The 15,839-nt window shown below is 38.9% G+C and overlaps 1 protein-coding gene across 7 annotated transcripts in view; it reads left to right on the forward strand.

The window, feature by feature from the left end:
* GIT2 (GIT ArfGAP 2) overlaps positions 1–15,839 on the forward strand; it is a 31,389-nt gene that overhangs the window by 4,147 nt on the left and 11,403 nt on the right. The window contains exons 2-16 of one of the 7 annotated variants that reach the window (XM_074921586.1): positions 274–407; positions 955–1,067; positions 1,806–1,911; positions 2,272–2,358; positions 2,502–2,632; positions 3,705–3,799; positions 4,617–4,662; positions 6,217–6,268; positions 6,662–6,734; positions 7,072–7,169; positions 7,470–7,581; positions 8,606–8,748; positions 9,553–9,702; positions 12,897–13,145; positions 14,529–14,618. In XM_074921586.1, coding sequence (XP_074777687.1) covers positions 274–407; positions 955–1,067; positions 1,806–1,911; positions 2,272–2,358; positions 2,502–2,632; positions 3,705–3,799; positions 4,617–4,662; positions 6,217–6,268; positions 6,662–6,734; positions 7,072–7,169; positions 7,470–7,581; positions 8,606–8,748; positions 9,553–9,702; positions 12,897–13,145; positions 14,529–14,618 — 1,679 coding nt within the window. Of the gene's footprint in view, positions 1–273; positions 408–954; positions 1,068–1,805; positions 1,912–2,271; positions 2,359–2,501; positions 2,633–3,704; positions 3,800–4,616; positions 4,663–5,157; positions 5,164–6,216; positions 6,269–6,661; positions 6,735–7,071; positions 7,170–7,469; positions 7,582–8,605; positions 8,749–9,552; positions 9,703–12,896; positions 13,146–14,528; positions 14,619–15,839 lie in introns of all 7 variants that reach the window. The other 6 variants (XM_074921587.1, XM_074921591.1, XM_074921588.1 and 3 more) reach the window with 6 other exon arrangements.

Genomic DNA, 15,839 nt, shown 5'->3' on the forward strand with positions numbered 1-15,839 from the left:
TCCTGTTATGCTTACAAAGGAAAGTATTTTCATAGGAAGAACTACAAAGAGCGGAGCTTTTTTCCCCAGTTTCCACAGCAGCTCTCCCTGCTGTCCCGGGGCTCCTCCACCCCCCAGCACGAGAGCTGTTCTTTCCCAGCAAGGCTGTAACTTTTACAGGCTCATACAAGGGCTGAGCTGAGGTGAGAAGGCAGGGCTCCTCATTTTAGGCTCTGTGTCTGAAATACAAGGTCATGTTGCCTCCTGAGTTGTAATTACTCGGTTCTCTTTCAGATCCTTGCTGGGCATCTATAAACAGGGGGATTCTGATCTGTGACGAGTGCTGTAGCGTCCATCGAAGTTTGGGGCGTCACATCTCTCAAGTGAGACATCTCAAGCATACACCATGGCCTCCCACACTGCTGCAGGTAAAAAGTAAAACTGTGTCTTCCTTCATTAAACTGGATATATTAATTTTTTTAAGTGTTTTTAATGGAATTTAAATCACTAAGCTTTTGTTTGAGAGGAGCTGGTCCTTTTAAGCTTTCTTTATCTAAGTTAGTCTCCTTTTTTTCTCTTGTTTTCCTCTGATGGACCGCTAAAATCAGAATTGTCTGCACCTTTTTAATTCGATACCTTTATTTTAGAAGGTCACTTTCAACTTTTCTTTCACTTCTACAACGCATCTGCTTCAACCTCAGTTTTCCATCTCTTTCCAGCCTCTCTTTTTCAGAAGAGCTGCTGTTGGGAAGAGTAGAGATTTTTTTAAGGGGGTTCTTACTACGTTCCCCATCCTAACCTCCTAAACATGTGTGTGGTTCTGAGATGCCAGTAGGCTATGGATGCTGGCACACAATAGGAATCCCTGTTGATTTGCTGTCTGCTTGAAAATAATTACAGATATTTGATTAGTCGGTTTGTGCAGCTAGCAGAAAAAATTCTTTACTGCCTGTTTGTATATATCTTGGATTTCAGATGGTTGAGACACTGTATAATAATGGTGCTAACTCCATATGGGAACATTCGTTGCTGGACCCTGCCTCTGTTATGAGTGGAAGGCGCAAGGCTAGCCCACAGGATAAAGTGCAGTAAGTGGAAAATATCGGGGGTTTTATTTTTGTAGAAGCGTGATGATTTTATTCAGCAGTGGCAGAAGCAGCAAGGTATCCATGGGAACCTGTGTATATTTTGTTGTAGGAAGCGAACAGGAGTAAACTAGTTACTTTTTCACTCGTTTTTAATTTTTTTTTTTCATTTCTAGTAATTAATTTTAAATATATAAATTACAGAAATGGAAATACATTTCTTAGATTCTCTAGCTTTGAAGTGAGGACCTTTACTTGTACTTGAATCAATAGATTTCTAATTCTCATGCCACGTGTTTCAGTTAACTGAGCTGCTATGAGATCGGGTTTGGTCAAATTAAAAAAAAAAAAAAAACAAACAGAAAAACCACCACAAAACTGAGAAGATTTCTGTCAGTGAACATGGTGCTTTGTTTTAAAATGTAAATAACTGTATATAGTAGTATAGATCTTCAGTTGGCATAATTTTAAGCTCTGTTTAAGAAATAAACGCTACATCCTACAGTCTGCAGATACTTTGATGTTTGTAACAAAAGTATGCTCTGTATAGTTAGACAATCTGTGCTGAGTTGTTTTTTTTTATTAAAATATTTTTCCATGTCTACCTTTACTAGTAGTAGCATGCAAAGATCTAATGCAATCTGCACTTGTGAATTTTCCTTTTTCTAGAGTGTCGGTATTACTGTGAAAGCACCAATATTTATTTTCTTTCCCTTCTGTTGCTTGGGTGTCTCTTTACAGTCCCAATAAAGCAGAATTCATTAGAGCTAAATATCAAATGTTAGCATTTGTTCATCGCCTGCCATGCCGTGAAGATGACAGTGTTACTGCCAAAGATCTCAGTAAGGTTAGTATGGTTTTTTCTGGCAGTCTGCAGAAACTGCAAATTGTGTGTAACAGTGAAATCTGACTGAATTAAACTAGTTGCTTTTGACTCGGGATAACTATTGCTGTTCTTCAGCACTATTACGTAAACAAATACGGTGTGTTTTCAACTTGAAGCCACTTGTTTTGGGTAATATCTATGGATACTGGAGATGTGGATGGTTGAGAGGCATCAATTCAGGTTAACTTGGAGAAAAGGATTTACACAAAACAGCTGTCCCAAGAATTTTTGCATACCCGTTTCTAAAAGCACGGCTGAAAAAGCAAATGCTGAATCACAGTTACTGCCACTGTCTTAAGGACAATTCTGCTTCTTTTTCAGCAACTCCATTCCAGTGTCAGGACAGGGAACCTGGAGACGTGTTTGCGACTGCTCTCCTTGGGAGCTCAAGCCAACTTCTTTCATCCTGTATGAATGTTTTTTTCATTATTTTGAGATGCAAACTGTAAGAATTGATTGTAATATGTATACTGATTTCAGCTGATATGCATTATATTTCAATCTTCTACTCAGACCTGTTGATTAAGTAGCTATTTTTTTGTAACTTGTAGGAGAAGGGAAACACCCCACTCCACGTTGCTGCTAAGGCAGGACAGACTTTACAAGCAGAATTATTAGCAGTTTATGGTGCTGATCCCGGCACGCAAGATTCCAATGGAAAAACTCCAGTTGACTATGCAAGGTAGAAGGCTCTGACATTTGTGATGTTTTTCTATGTTAACTGATGTTCGTAAGTCACATGGTAAACCTGCTTAGATATGTTTCTGTCCTGAAAATAATTGACTGTTAAATGCTAATAAGTACTTTTTCCAGAAAGAGCAAATGCATAAAGAGTATAAATAAGCATTTTCATTATTTCATAGCCTGTATTCTCCTGGATGCTTGAGACAACAGTTTTGATCCCAGTGAAACAGGCTGTGCCGATCTAGCAGCTCACAGAAAAGTGATCTGAGAAGAGTTTCTGCAAGCTCAGCAAACTGAGTAGACCAGGGGTGGAGACTAACTGTAGGGAATTGCTGTAGGAAAGGTCTGGACTGCCCAGATGGATCGGGGAGCAGGAGGTGGTGACAGTGAACTGTTATGTGCATCCACTACATCAGCTGCACCCTCGGGGAAGCTCTAGGCCTCCCCCGGGCAGACAGCGTCTGTGTCAGGATTAAATGTGAATGTGTCTGCTGATTGTTTGGGCAGTAATGAGGCTCTGCAAGACTTACAGCACAGCGTTGAGGATTTTTTGTGTTGATATGCAAAACTGGACATTACTAATTGACTAGAAGCTGCACGTTTGTGTAAATAAAAAATCCTCATTGCTCTGATTGCTTTTGAATTGGGGCCATAGATGGAATCTGAAGGCTGAATAAATTCACTTGCTTGCAGAATACAACATGCCAGAATATTTCTGTTTCTCAGTGCTATTAATCAAATGTGAAGTTGGGTGATTTCTAAGAAACTGTAGTTCAAGATGGCCGGTATGATCTGATTTTTTTTTTTTTTAGAGCAAAGCAGTAGGCAAAAGCTTCCAGAGTTTTCACTGCCTCATTTTGAGAAGTTCATAAAAGTTTATCTATAGTTTCTTGCCCATTGGAACATACTGTTGGAAATCCTGCTGTGAGTCTGTGCTGTGTTGATACGCTCAAACGTGTGCAGTGATGAACAGTGACTTGTACTACATCTCTTGCTCTGACCATTTTTGAATGTTTTGTACGTCTCAAGATGAATAACTAATGTCACTTTTTTGTGTGTGTGTAAACCAGACAAGGTGGCCATCATGACCTGGCTGAGCGCCTGGTGGAAATTCAGTATGAACTCACAGACAGGTTAGCTTTCTATCTCTGTGGCAGGAAACCAGGTAAGTAGAAAAAAACCACACTCTGAAATCTGTTGATTATAGGACAGTTCAAACAATGATATATAATGTTTGTGTCAGTGTTACTACACTTTTTTTATATGTGTTTCAAATATACTAACATCATATAAAATAGGAAGAACTAAAGAAAGTATAAGCTGTAAGATTGTGATAATGCATTTAAAATACAGATAAAATGCAAGATTGTAAGTATACTTAAGCTTAAAATTAAGTTTCTTTCTGTCTTTTCACAAATGTGTGTCCTATAAATGGCACACCCCTGAAAGCGTGGAGAAACCTACATTTAAGATCAGATGAGTACTGTTTAACTTCAAGGAGTGAATTGCAGGGAGAACAGACATTTTGTGAATGTTGAATAATCTGCAGGAGGTAGTGTAGGAACTCTTTTACATAGATTTTTCCCATTAAAGTGCAAAAGCAGTGGAGTATTCAATTAAGTAGGTACCTTTTGAACACGAGCACACTTAAAAATTTTTAGCCATCAGGTGCTATAAAGGCACCTATGTTAGAACTTTTTTTTTAATGGAATTTTAGTACAGTTGATAGGACGTAACTGGAATCTTTGATAACACCAGGAAATTGTGGTAGGAACCTTCTTTTAAGACTTGCTAGGTTCCTATAATTGGAAACTGAGTAATTACACGCCAGATGAATGATTCTGTTTGCCTGTTGTGTATGTTCTTGGGTTTCTCATTACTGTGTCTTTTAGTAAAACCGAATACCAGCCGTATATCCTGACAACACTGAAAATTATAGTCCAATAACAACCTATTAAAGCGCAATTTGTTTTCAACTCTAGAGCATAAAAATGGACAGCACTTTGTTATACCTCAGATGGCAGACAGGTAAGTTGCTGATTCCATGGCCTGTCTGAAAACATCCAAATAAACCTATTAATTAAGTTTCCTTTCCCTTCTGAAACAACTTTTAAGGTTGTTGTCATTCTGACTTTTTAATGTGCACCCTTACCAATCTTGGACACTTTTTTTTTTTTCTAGAAAGAATATTGTCATTTAAACAAAACCAGAAAATTGTAGACTTTTACTATATTTATTAAAATGCAGGGGGAAGGTGAGACAGTTCTATTAAGGGAACACCCATGGGGATTCCTGGGAAACAGATTTTGTAAATAATATAAGGACCAGTTGAGTTAGTTTCCTGATAGAGCATTTTGAAACTAATGCTTGAAAGGAAGCTGCCTTTTTCTCCAAAAATACTTACGCTTTGGATCATGTGAGTGCTTTTAACTTTTCTTTACAATCGGTGAAATCATACCTGTATAAAACATACCGAGTATTAATCGTCCCTGTTTCTTTTGTTGCTATGCAATTGGAAATAAGACGGCTGTAAGTAAACTATTGTTCAACTTATTGCTTGCAGAATTGCTATGAAAAACTGTAATAAAAATTATAGAAACTATGTAGTAGTTGGTAAAATAGCGTTAACATCTGTAATTTTTTTTTAGATCTGCCATGTTTAGCTATTGGATAAGGTCCTGTGTATTTTCAGGGCGTAGTATTTTGCAGAGCAGGTATTGTTTGCTTCATGCACAGAGAAGGAAGTTGTCCTGCAGAGGAGATGTTCAAAGATGCTGCTCAGATTGCAGAGCCTGCAGTTCAGCCTGACTGTCTTACCCCTCCCTGATGTCCTCCACTGGTCTCTTCTTTTTTTTTTTTTTTTTTTTTTTTTTTTTCTTGTCGAGGTGACTGGCTACACAAACTCTGTGATGTCAGTTAATCACACAGAGGTTTTATTTGAGCACTTCTATCCTTGTAGGTCAGGGGAGTCTTCCCCTGGGTGATACAAATATGGACCCAAAATTTGTCAGCTTCCTGATCTGTGACTCTTATGATAAACTGTTGAACCGCACAATTTCCATCTTGTGCCTCGTGTTCAAGGCTGGAAACCAGTAGAAGAGATTATTTACTAATCAGTACAGAATAATCTTAAGCATGGCCCTGTTGCTGTAGCCATTTTCCAGCCTGATGGTCCCCTACCTCCTGCGGAGTCCAGTGGAATAAATCCTGGGTGTTTTCTGTGGGCTCGAGCTGTGGTCAGAATGATCGTATTGTTCCGATTCCTTACAGAAAGCATTTTGTTGCACTACAGCTTCGCTGCTTCTTGAGCTATGCAAATGTGGGTATTGATATTCCAAAGGATTTTGGGGATTCTTTTGTTTTAAATTTAAGATTGTTGTTTAGAAAAGCTTAGGAATTATACTAGTTGGTATATTAGCAATATTAGTAAGACCAGTGTGTTAAAAACTACATTAAAGATGCTAAAAGATTGATGAGTTTCAAATAAGTGACATTTTAGTCATTGAATTATCACAATGTGGAATTTGTGTATAAGCGGGCTATGAAATGCTGTAGATGTAATGATCACTTTTTTTTTCATAGCAGTCTAGATTTATCAGAACTTGCCAAAGCAGCTAAGAAGAAGCTTCAGTCTGTAAGTAAAGCTGCCAGCGTGCTGTGTGATGCAGCTTTGTCTGGACGTGGCAAACTCTGCACTTCATCTTTCAAGCTGGCTTCAGCTGCTATTAATTCCTGCACAAATAAATGTCAACTCTGTAGCAAGTTAAAAGTCCAGAGAAAAACATGAAAAAATAGGCAGAAATGGAGGAGCGGAGATGATGACAAATCCATGACAGAGAGCAAATACTTGTTGGTCTTGTTTGGGGTGGTGTCTGTAGGTTTGTCTCACCGGTTCAGAGCCTTAAACTTTGCTGTTTGTCCTGCTTTCTTGTATTTTATATAAATCTGTATGTTAAATGTTACTGCTTGCCTTCAGCTTTCTGGTTGTGTTTATTTTCAAGCTGTAATTACTCTCTTCTACCCTTAGCTAAGCAACCACTTATTTGAAGAACTTGCCATGGACGTGTACGATGAAGTTGACAGGAGGGAAACAGATGCAGGTGAATGAGGCTTTCTGGAATGTGTACGAAATAAATCGGAGTTGTTGCCTTACATACGAGATGGTAGTGCAAGCATATGTTCTGTTTAAAGTATTTTTGTGTTCAGTAATTACTGATAATGGTAGTTTCTTTGTCTTGCATTGTCTGAAGGTGATGTTACTTGAAAAAATCTTGGGTTTTTTACAAAGTAGAAAACCCTCTGGGGAAAAGAGCCTTCCTTTGAATTGATTGTGTTTGTGTTTGAAATTGTGGTCTTTTATTCTCTGACAAGAAATTCTGTCAAATAGTACAGGAAGGTTATTTCCTCTTTTTTTTTTTTTTTTTCTTCCCTGAGCAGTTTGGCTTGCTACTCAGAATCATAGTACTCTTGTGACAGAGACCACAGTTGTCCCTTTTCTTCCTGTAAATCCTGAATATTCCTCAACTAGGAATCAGGTATGCAATTTTCTTAATACTGCAAAACTATATTTAATAGGCCAGGTATTCTAAGTAATATTGCTTTACTGTACTTCATCACTGTTGAAGAGTTGCGTCTCCTTGGAGAGAGGTTGAAACAGTTTTGTGTTTCCCCTACCCTGGAGTGTGCACCTGGATAATTTAAATCACACTTTGTGATAAGTGTAATTAAACAATCGGCTCACTCTGAGTGCTGTAGTCTTGATTCTACCTGGGGACTCGGGTGTTCATCTAATACATGATGTACTGCTTTTATTTCTCCATTGTTCTGTAATTCAGGGAAGACAGAAGCTGGCTCGATTCAATGCCCATGAATTTGCTACGCTCGTTATAGATATTTTAAGTGATGCCAAACGAAGACAACAGGGGAATCCTCTCACTGGTTCAAAAGGTGGGGATATTTTTGCTTGTTGGCTCTTCTATGTGCAATTTTCCGGTAGTTTGATACTGTAGCCTCGTTCAGAAGGAGTATATGAGTGAAGAAAGAGATTTATACTGTTTCATAAATGATAAGAACTGGATCATGTGGATAGCAGGCTATTGACAACACGTATTAGGTCACCAAAATAATGCCCGAGTACAGGAAATTTGCTTTTTAAGGTTGATATCTGTAATGCAGTTCAACCAAATGGCATATGTGCCGTTCAGGAGCATCTTTTTATGGTGGTTGTGATTTTTATGATAACTTGGCAAAATTTTCCAGAGTACTGCTGTACAGTTCCAGAGTGATGCTGCTTTTGATTGGTGGCTGGGGTAATGGTGGTGGTTTAGACTCTGGCTTTCCTGGCTGCTCCTACACACAGCACTTTGCTGTAATGTAGACACTCCTGAGCTTCTTGCTAATTTGCCTAAAAATGTCTACTTTCTATATTTCTTGATTACAATACATATCAAAGAATACAAATACCTATGCCAACAACCAGACAGAGCCATAGTTCTAGCCGTGATGTTATGGAACAATAGCTAAACACTAGTTCTCCCTCTGGAGAGTAAATACAAACACTTTTCTAACTTTTAATTTTTGCCTATATTTTTCAGTTGAATGTTGACATCCATTTATTCAGTGTAGTCTGTTCTGGATTTTTTTTTTTCCCCCTTATGTGAATTTTATTAAGCTGCTAAAGCACGATTCTCATCACTTTAATTTGTACAAACACTTACAGAAAATGTCAAAGTTTTATGGCTTTGTCTTTTTGTTTTAGCCAGTAATAATCCATACCTATTAAGTGGATGTAAATTCATTTTTTTTGAACTGGGTTACTCAAGTGGTACTTTATTATGGCACGTCTTGTATTGTCTTGCTTCAGATCTTTTCTGATTTTTTTTTTTTTTTTTTAAATTACTTTAAAACATGCACTTCCATTTCTTCTCCAAACTTACTGGTACATTGTTAAATGGTGTATATTGATCTACAGAAAACGTGGAACTGATACTCAAATCGATCAGCAATCAACATAGTAATGAAAGTCAGGATAATGACCAGCCTGATTATGACAGCGTTGCTTCAGATGAAGATACAGATCTGGAAACAAACGCAGCTAAATCAAACAGACAGAAGGTAGGTTTGAAATACTTATACACACACCAAATTTTATTCATAAAAGTAATCTGCAGTGAATCATTCCCCCTGTGAGGGGATTTCACATGCATAAATGATCAGAAAATGTGTATTTTCGTTTTCAAACTCATTTCAGAATCATGCCTGAGTCTATGAACTTTTACAGAATTAAGTCTTGTGACTTTAGGAATTTATACTGTAAATGAAGTGCTCCTCTAGAAAAGTAATGTGTGCCACTGTGCGTGTCTGGAGTTAAGATATAGATCTGATTGCGCCAATGAAATAATTTGACTTACCAGAACACTCTTAATCAGAAATTCTATGGTATTTCACAAATATTTACTGCTTTCTACTGAAGAAATATTTACAGCAGACCGATAGTGACTGAGTGTTTTAATCCATTCCTGAAAATAATGCAGCATAGTAAAAAGGGGGCAGTAAACCTAATAGTTCTAGTTTAATCTTCCCTGGTGACATGTGCACTGGATATTTAGTAGTCTGCCTTTTATGACTTGCCAATTCTTTACTTCGTATTAAAAAAAAAAAAAAAAAAAAATCTTTATGGAATGGTATTGTGTCACTGAAATGCTGAGAGAAATGTTTTTGTGCATCAAGGAGCTAAGAGTTGGTTGACATCAAATTTCTTCTATATTGGACTAAAATTATTTTAATGAATGGATCTTATTAATTAATTTGAACCGTGATTCCTTTAAGTATATGAAAAGCTGTTGTAATCTCATTGTCTTGTTTCCTTTGGTAATCTGTTTCTCAGGGGTGTAAGTATTGTTCTCTTACTGTTTGCAGAGCCTGGATTCAGACTTGTCAGATGGACCAGTGACAGCCCAAGAATATATGCAAGTTAAAAATGCATTGGTGGCTTCTGAGGTAAAGATTCAGCAGTTAATGAAAGTGAACATCAACTTGAGTGATGAGCTGAGAATCATGCAGAAAAAGGTAACAGGCACAACAGTGTAACCCCTTCATTTATTGATGTGTTTTAACTTGACCAGAATAAAACTGCTGAACCTGAGGATGCAATAACCCAATATCAGGATAGCGAGAGAACTTATTTTAAAACGGAGCTGCTTTGGAATCCGACGAGACTAAATGTATGCGTGCAGCAGATGTTTGGAATGTGTTTTTGTGGGGGTGATGATGATCTGCTCAGTTCACTTTGGCATCATTTTTCCAAGCGGTGAGACAGTTGTTGCGAGTCTTGTACGTTTTCGCTGTCTTGCTTCGAGATAAGCAGCTTTCAGCAACGAGGAAGTGCTAGCACACATCTTAGGTGTGCGCACGTATCTGTATAATGTACTTCCAACTTTTCCAGTATAAATGTGTTTTAGTTTTTTTTTCCATTAATAAGCCTAGTTGGAATGAAGGGAAATAAAAATTCCAATCCGGTTTGGCAGTAGAAAATAATCTGGAATGTGGCAATACAATAGAAAGTTTTTGTATACCAGGAGGCCAAGATTTCTTTCTTTGCTTGCATTTGAATCCGTGGGAAATAGCACATAAAAGATACAGGGGTAAACTCAACTACTGCTTTAAACCTTCAGTGTGGTTTTTGTCTGGAGGAGGAGAAGGTAGAAATACCTCATTTACAGTATGGGTTATTGTGTATAGATAGTCTTATGTAAACAGAAAACTGACTATTTTTGATAAAATCCTTACTTTAAAGCTCAAAAAACCCCTGTTTGGAAGCAAGGCTTTCCAATCCTTAGATGAACAAATCCACAGTTTGTTGAATGCTTTGCCAGTGTCCTGGTAAATAGAGATTTTTGTGGAGTAAAGGAGAATTTATGTCTGTATTGAGTTCACTGTCCTGTCTGTCATCTAGCCTAGCATGGGCTAGCTGCTTCCTCAAATGAATTCCTTTACCTAGAGTTAAAAATCCTGTTTTCCAAATAATGGCATTACTGCAAGAGTCACTCACAGTAAGTGCTGCAGAAAGCTCTCTCCCTGTGGAGGCTGCTCAAGCTGTGCTCCCGCAGCGGCGAACCTGTGCTGAGAGCTTGTTTCCCCGTTGTTTTGGGGCAGGGAGGCTGGTGGTTTGGTGAGTGGTGGGAACTGTTGAGCTCGTAGCATCTGAGGCCAAGCTGATTCAGCAGATTGGAATCTCTCTCTCTGTTAAGTGCCATCCTTCTCTTACAGTCGTGTCCGGCCTTCCAGATCTATAGGAATGGTGAATACTGAGAGGAACCTCAGAGATCTCGGGGTGTTTCCTTGGTCTGTTAACAGCTTGTGCTGGTTAAGCATTTCTCTGCATCAGTTGAATTAACTTTTCACTTATACTGAGTTTCTTTAAACAGATGTAGTCTGTTTAGGATTAAAAAAAATCTTCAGGGCTTATGAATTGATGAGACTCTAGTAGATTTATGTGATGCAGCAGAAGAGAGATCATTGCTGTGCTGCAGCTGAACTTGTTTTGAAAGTTCACCCTGGAGATGAGTTGCACTAATTTTATGTCCTGATGATGTGTATAACCATGGGGCTGCTTTAACCCAAGGTTTAGTGGCCCTGCGATGGGCGAGGAATGGACCCAGCCCTGCGCCAGTGCAGGGTGGGAGGCAGGGTGACAGCTGTCTCAGCTCTGAGCTACTGGAAACTTCAGTACAACCTGGGAACTCTCTGCTGGGTCTTTTGTGACAAGACACCAACGTATTTGTACTACTTTAGCAAATCTGTTGCGTTAGAAGTCACTCAAGAGTGTAGTCTTTTCCATTTTTCTTTTCTGAGCAAGGGCTTAGGAGTTCATAAACTGCAAAAAATTATCCACTGCATGTATCACCTTATTAGCCAACTGTGTATCTAAACTTTTGCGTGGCAATTCCAAAGCAAAAGATGTTAATTAAAGAAGAGGCACTTGATGAATGCCACTTTAGAGTAGATTCTTCCTACGTAAAAATGAAAATCTTTCTGTTAACTTTAATGGGCATTCTAATGGGAAAAATTTATCTTTTTATGCCTACGGATTTTTTTAGGTGCTTATAGGTGGTTAAGATTTTGGTCTGAGTTTACATTAGCTGTTAGCTAAAACTACAACAAAAGCAAGTTTATAAAATGTGGGAGAAGTTTGAAAGAAGGAGACTGCAAAGTTTAGAATTGCCTCTAATGTCAGACTTATTAAAGTAGTAGCTTGGCTCCTGGCTGATCCTCAAATCTTAAGATGTCTCACTCCAGAGTACACAGAAAGTGGGGAGAAAAAGCATAAATCATCTTGATAGAAGTCTGCACGTTGGATTTAGGGTTCTGGGAAGTGCTCTAGGCAAAATAAGATTTTTTTTTTTTTTTTTTTTTTTTTTTTTGGATAATGTTCTTGAAGGTTCATATGATGCAAAGTAAATGCAAATAGTAAACATGCAATTTCCTGTTTAAAAGGCCATCAGCTGTTTAAAATATTATAAATTATTGTTAGAGAATTGCTGATACTGACTTTTTGTACATCTTTTCTTTATGATGTGTTAATATAGCAAACTTATTCCAAGTAACTCCACCAAAAAAAAAAAAAAAAAAATCAGAATCGTTGCATTTTTACTATCCATCAAATACATAATAATAAAAAGCTTTCAAATTATTTCTTGTTGGCTTCTTAGAAAGCAGTAGCTGATACTTCATTTTCATAAGCTAAACTCTCTTCTTGCTTTGCAGAGCAAGCTCTGGTTTTCTTTGCGCTGCCTCTGGTGTCTGCTGTAGTTCTGGCATTTTCAGATTTCATGGGCCTCATGTTAAAGTCCTCTTAAATTCCTATACTGACTGCTGAAATGGGTCACTGTGCTTGAAAAACTGTTTTGTTGGCAGTCCTTCCCCCCACAGCCTCCTTATATGTCACAATTCACGTGCCAGTACAGCCAGGCTGGAAGAAATGGATTGTGTGTTTTTAACTACAACAACCAATTTTAAGATCTCCTTTAGCTTGCATCCCAGCAAAAAGTGCTGGAAATCAGCACATCAGTATTTTCAGACCTGGAACGTAAATGTTTCTGTGCTTATACTGAGCAAGTCAAGTAGATCTTGAAAATGAAATCAAACCCCAGCTACTAGTAATGATTCACTAGTAAAGCTGACAAGCGTGTATTGTACAGTCAGTTTGCTTTTGACGCTTGCTATTAGAAAAACAAAGTCCCACTGCTCAACATTTCTTTCAGCTTCAAACGCTACAGAGTGAAAATACCAACCTCAGAAGACAGGCCACAACCAATATATATCAGGTCCAAAGTGGTTCTGAATACACAGACCCCACCAACAATTCTTCTTTAAAGCGGCGACCGTCTGCGCGGGGTAGCAGACCCATGTCCATGTATGAGACTGGATCGGGTCAGAAACCCTACCTCCCCATGGGAGAGGTCACGTACCCTGAAGAAAGCATAACAAGACTGCAGCCTTTCCCTCCACATGTAAGTAAAACTGCTGATGCTTCTGCATTTCTTATGTTCAGCTTTTCTGTCCATTCCAACTACACTGGCTTACCAAAGCTGCTCAACCGTCCGCTTTGGAGTGAATTTGAACTGTAAGAGTTGTTAATGTTTGCTGTATTAACATGTCTGCGGGAGCTTGATGTTTTGAAAAGTAAAAGCTATAACAATTCTGGAATATGTAAACTGGAGCTTTGGGCTTCTGCTCAGCTGTTTCTTTTAACCACAGTATATATGCCAAATATCAATGTGTGGCTGTTTGAAAACCAGAAGGGGGAAAAATAAATAGTATTCCGAGAAGGTAGGTAAAGTTCATGGATTTCTTTCTTGAGATACACAGGCACGTGCCAGTTTGTGGAACTTCAGAACCGCCTTTCTGCAATAAAATTGAAGTTAAATTTTCACTAGGCCACCAATTTCTTATTTGGGCTGTGGAACTGGAGGCTGAAGGTAGTGTAGATCTGTCAGTGGAACAAATTCCTCTGGCTTCGTATTTTCCTGTATGATGTGGTGCTAGCGGAGAGGGAGTTCTGTGTTAGCCACAAGGGTCTTGGCACTGACGTGTTCACGCTTTAGACAAGTGAACACACTAGTGCTTATTAATTTTTTGTTGAATCTTTTTTAGATTGCCCCGTGGGCGGGAATATGGGACAGTATTTTTTAGGCACGTATTTAACATTTGTGGATTTCTTTCAGTGTGTTTCCCTGTTGGTTGCACTATCTTGTATTTCCTCCCAGATAAACAATTAAGCCCTTTAAAACATATTTGGAAGTTAACAGGTTTTTTGCCTGGCGTGAGGGAGGGCAGATGTTCCACACGCATTCCAAAGATGACAGTTGAGTGCACCAGGGAATTGGTGCAGAACTTTGAATGCTGGGTTTTTCCCTGCCTTCGATTAAATCAATAAGAAGTTTAAATGGTGAAATCTGGATAATTTAAAATTATATTGACATATTGATATAAATGTGGTTCTGGCAGCAAGAAATGTCAGAATTGTCTTGTATATGGCAACGTTTGCAAAACATGACAGTGCTTTGTATAGGTCCTTTGGTCATTTGGGTTGAAATTTGGTGAGAAGTCACGGTTGTGAAGCATTGACTTGCTATCTGGAGTTGGTTCATTTGGTATCATGGCAAATGTATTTTATTATCTGTGGAATTGAGCACCTCTGGAATATCAATATTGGGATTAACATGAAGTCAGTTGTATTTTGAAAGAATTAAGTCCACTCAGGCTTAGTCAAATTCTCAAAATCATTCTTACTTTATGTCATCTCCATGGTTTTAAGAATGTTCCTTTTGTTTCAGTTAAGAATTTATTTGTGTTTTGGTTTTCCCGAGTGTTTTTCTCTTTCCCATTTTTAGATCGGGAGGAGTGCGTTTGTGACCTCCTCTTCATCTCTACCTTCCTTCCCCTCCACGCTTTCCTGGTCAAGGGATGAAAGCACACGAAGGGTTAAGTACCTTCCCAATTGGTCTTTTACCTGGAGGAGGTGGCAATCTCCCTGGAAGCCCTTATGCCTCTGTCTTCTCCCCTTTGACGCTGACTAGCCTTCATGCTTGCATGAAGCAGTATTTCCTCACTTTCCATTTCTTCTGCCACACGCTGTGGATACGTGCCTCTCTCTAACGTCACGACAGCTGAAATCTTTAGCATTTAACACCGTGCACAGTTACTCCAGATCACTTGTTCAACTGCGTAACACTGAAAGCAGCCAGGAGATGAGTTGGTTGCTGCATGGAAAGTAATTTGGCAGGCACTTTCTGGTAGTTCATTAGCCAATATATAACTCTTCCTACTGACTGAAATGCACTGCATGAGGCGTACGAAGCTCACTGGCCCCTCTCTGTGAAGCCTGGTTCCTTTGGGGGCTCTCAGTCTGCACCTGTCCACGTTGATACTGATGGACCGTTTGTTTGAAGCGAGTTCTTTAGGCGTCCAGACAGAACAGTTCATGTTGCCCACCTGTACATTTAGCATCACCTGTTTTCTGCTGACCTTGAGAGACAGAAGACTGAATGAGCATAGGCCTTGTTTTTAGCAGGATTCCTTTCAGGGCAAGATTAAAGACACTGAGAGTGTATAAAGGAAGCCTATATTGGCCTTCCATCAGGATTTACAAAACTTTGTTCTCAGGGGTTTTGTTAGCTGCAGTACTGACTCTATAGAAAAAACTGCAGTGTTACCAAGAAGCATTCTGTAAGCTTTTATTATTCCAGAGCCACTGTCTTTGCTGTGGCCTCATACGTGAGCTAGTAGCTATTTGAAGAAGCCTTGTTCAGCTTCTTAAACTTTTTTTTTAAACACTGTTCTCTTTTTGTAGTGGGACGCTTAAGTCCAGTCTTACTCAAATTCACTTGCTAGAAGTGAGCATAAAGTGTCACCTTGCAAAAGGACACGTTTAGCAAGGCAGACAGTTTGATAGACTAGTCTGTCCACAAGAGCTTCTTTTCAGACTAGGTTTTATTTGGGATCCTTGAACTAATTGCAAGTTACATATTCAAAAGAAGGGAGAAGCACGTGGCATTTGCATCTTTAGAGTAACATCCATTTTTGGCTGCGAAGGGGCTGTGGCTGCAGTAAAGGACCCTGAGCAGGTTGAGCTCAGCGTGTCCCAGACTAACGAATGCTGGGGATGAACACCCGGAGCTTATACACAGCTCTGGCCAGCCTGA

Source organism: Athene noctua, chromosome 17 (genome assembly GCF_965140245.1).
Source record: "Athene noctua chromosome 17, bAthNoc1.hap1.1, whole genome shotgun sequence".
NCBI classification, from domain to species: Eukaryota; Metazoa; Chordata; class Aves; order Strigiformes; family Strigidae; genus Athene; species Athene noctua.